Below are 473 nucleotides of genomic sequence, written 5' to 3' on the forward strand. Positions count from 1 at the left end.
TCGTTTACTGAGAAAGAATAGCATTTTCCTTTAAATATCAAAGAACCATAATCGTGTACAAGACAAGATTTTGAACACCACGTGTTTTGAATGACAATTTTGCCAAGCACGTTTATTTACATATCATACATACAACGCGTATTTGTTTAAATCAAATCTAATCCATAATGTGATTTTTATTCAGCTTACCGTGTGCTGTCTCCCTGAAACCTTGTTTCGCTTGACATTTCTGAAAACAAAAATCAAACACAACTTAATTAGACCAACAAACGATCTACACTGTGTGAACCTACTTTACCTGAAATATCGTGTTAAAACGAACTCGCTCTTATCGATTCAGAAGCGTTATATCGATTAAAATGTTTAAAGAATAAATGTAAGCTGTGTTTTTAAACAAAACAGCATTCCATCTAACCTTTAACAAGAAGACCTGAAGTCGGTGTGAAGACTTCCAATATGGAGACGACTTCCAT

General features: G+C 33.8%; 1 protein-coding gene across 1 annotated transcript in view; it reads right to left on the bottom strand.

Moving 5' to 3' along the window:
* LOC138036759 (tropomyosin beta chain-like) overlaps positions 1 to 473 on the bottom strand; it is a 1,031-nt gene extending 558 nt beyond the window's left edge. Inside the window, exons 1-3 of the mRNA XM_068882853.1 lie at positions 416 to 473; positions 190 to 229; positions 1 to 28 (exon numbers count right to left, since the gene is read on the bottom strand). The exon at positions 1 to 28 is cut by the window's left edge and continues 558 nt beyond it. Of these exons, the coding sequence (XP_068738954.1) occupies positions 1 to 28; positions 190 to 229; positions 416 to 473 (126 nt within the window). The remainder of the gene's footprint in view (positions 29 to 189; positions 230 to 415) is intronic.

Source organism: Montipora capricornis, chromosome 2 (genome assembly GCF_036669925.1).
Source record: "Montipora capricornis isolate CH-2021 chromosome 2, ASM3666992v2, whole genome shotgun sequence".
NCBI classification, from domain to species: Eukaryota; Metazoa; Cnidaria; class Anthozoa; order Scleractinia; family Acroporidae; genus Montipora; species Montipora capricornis.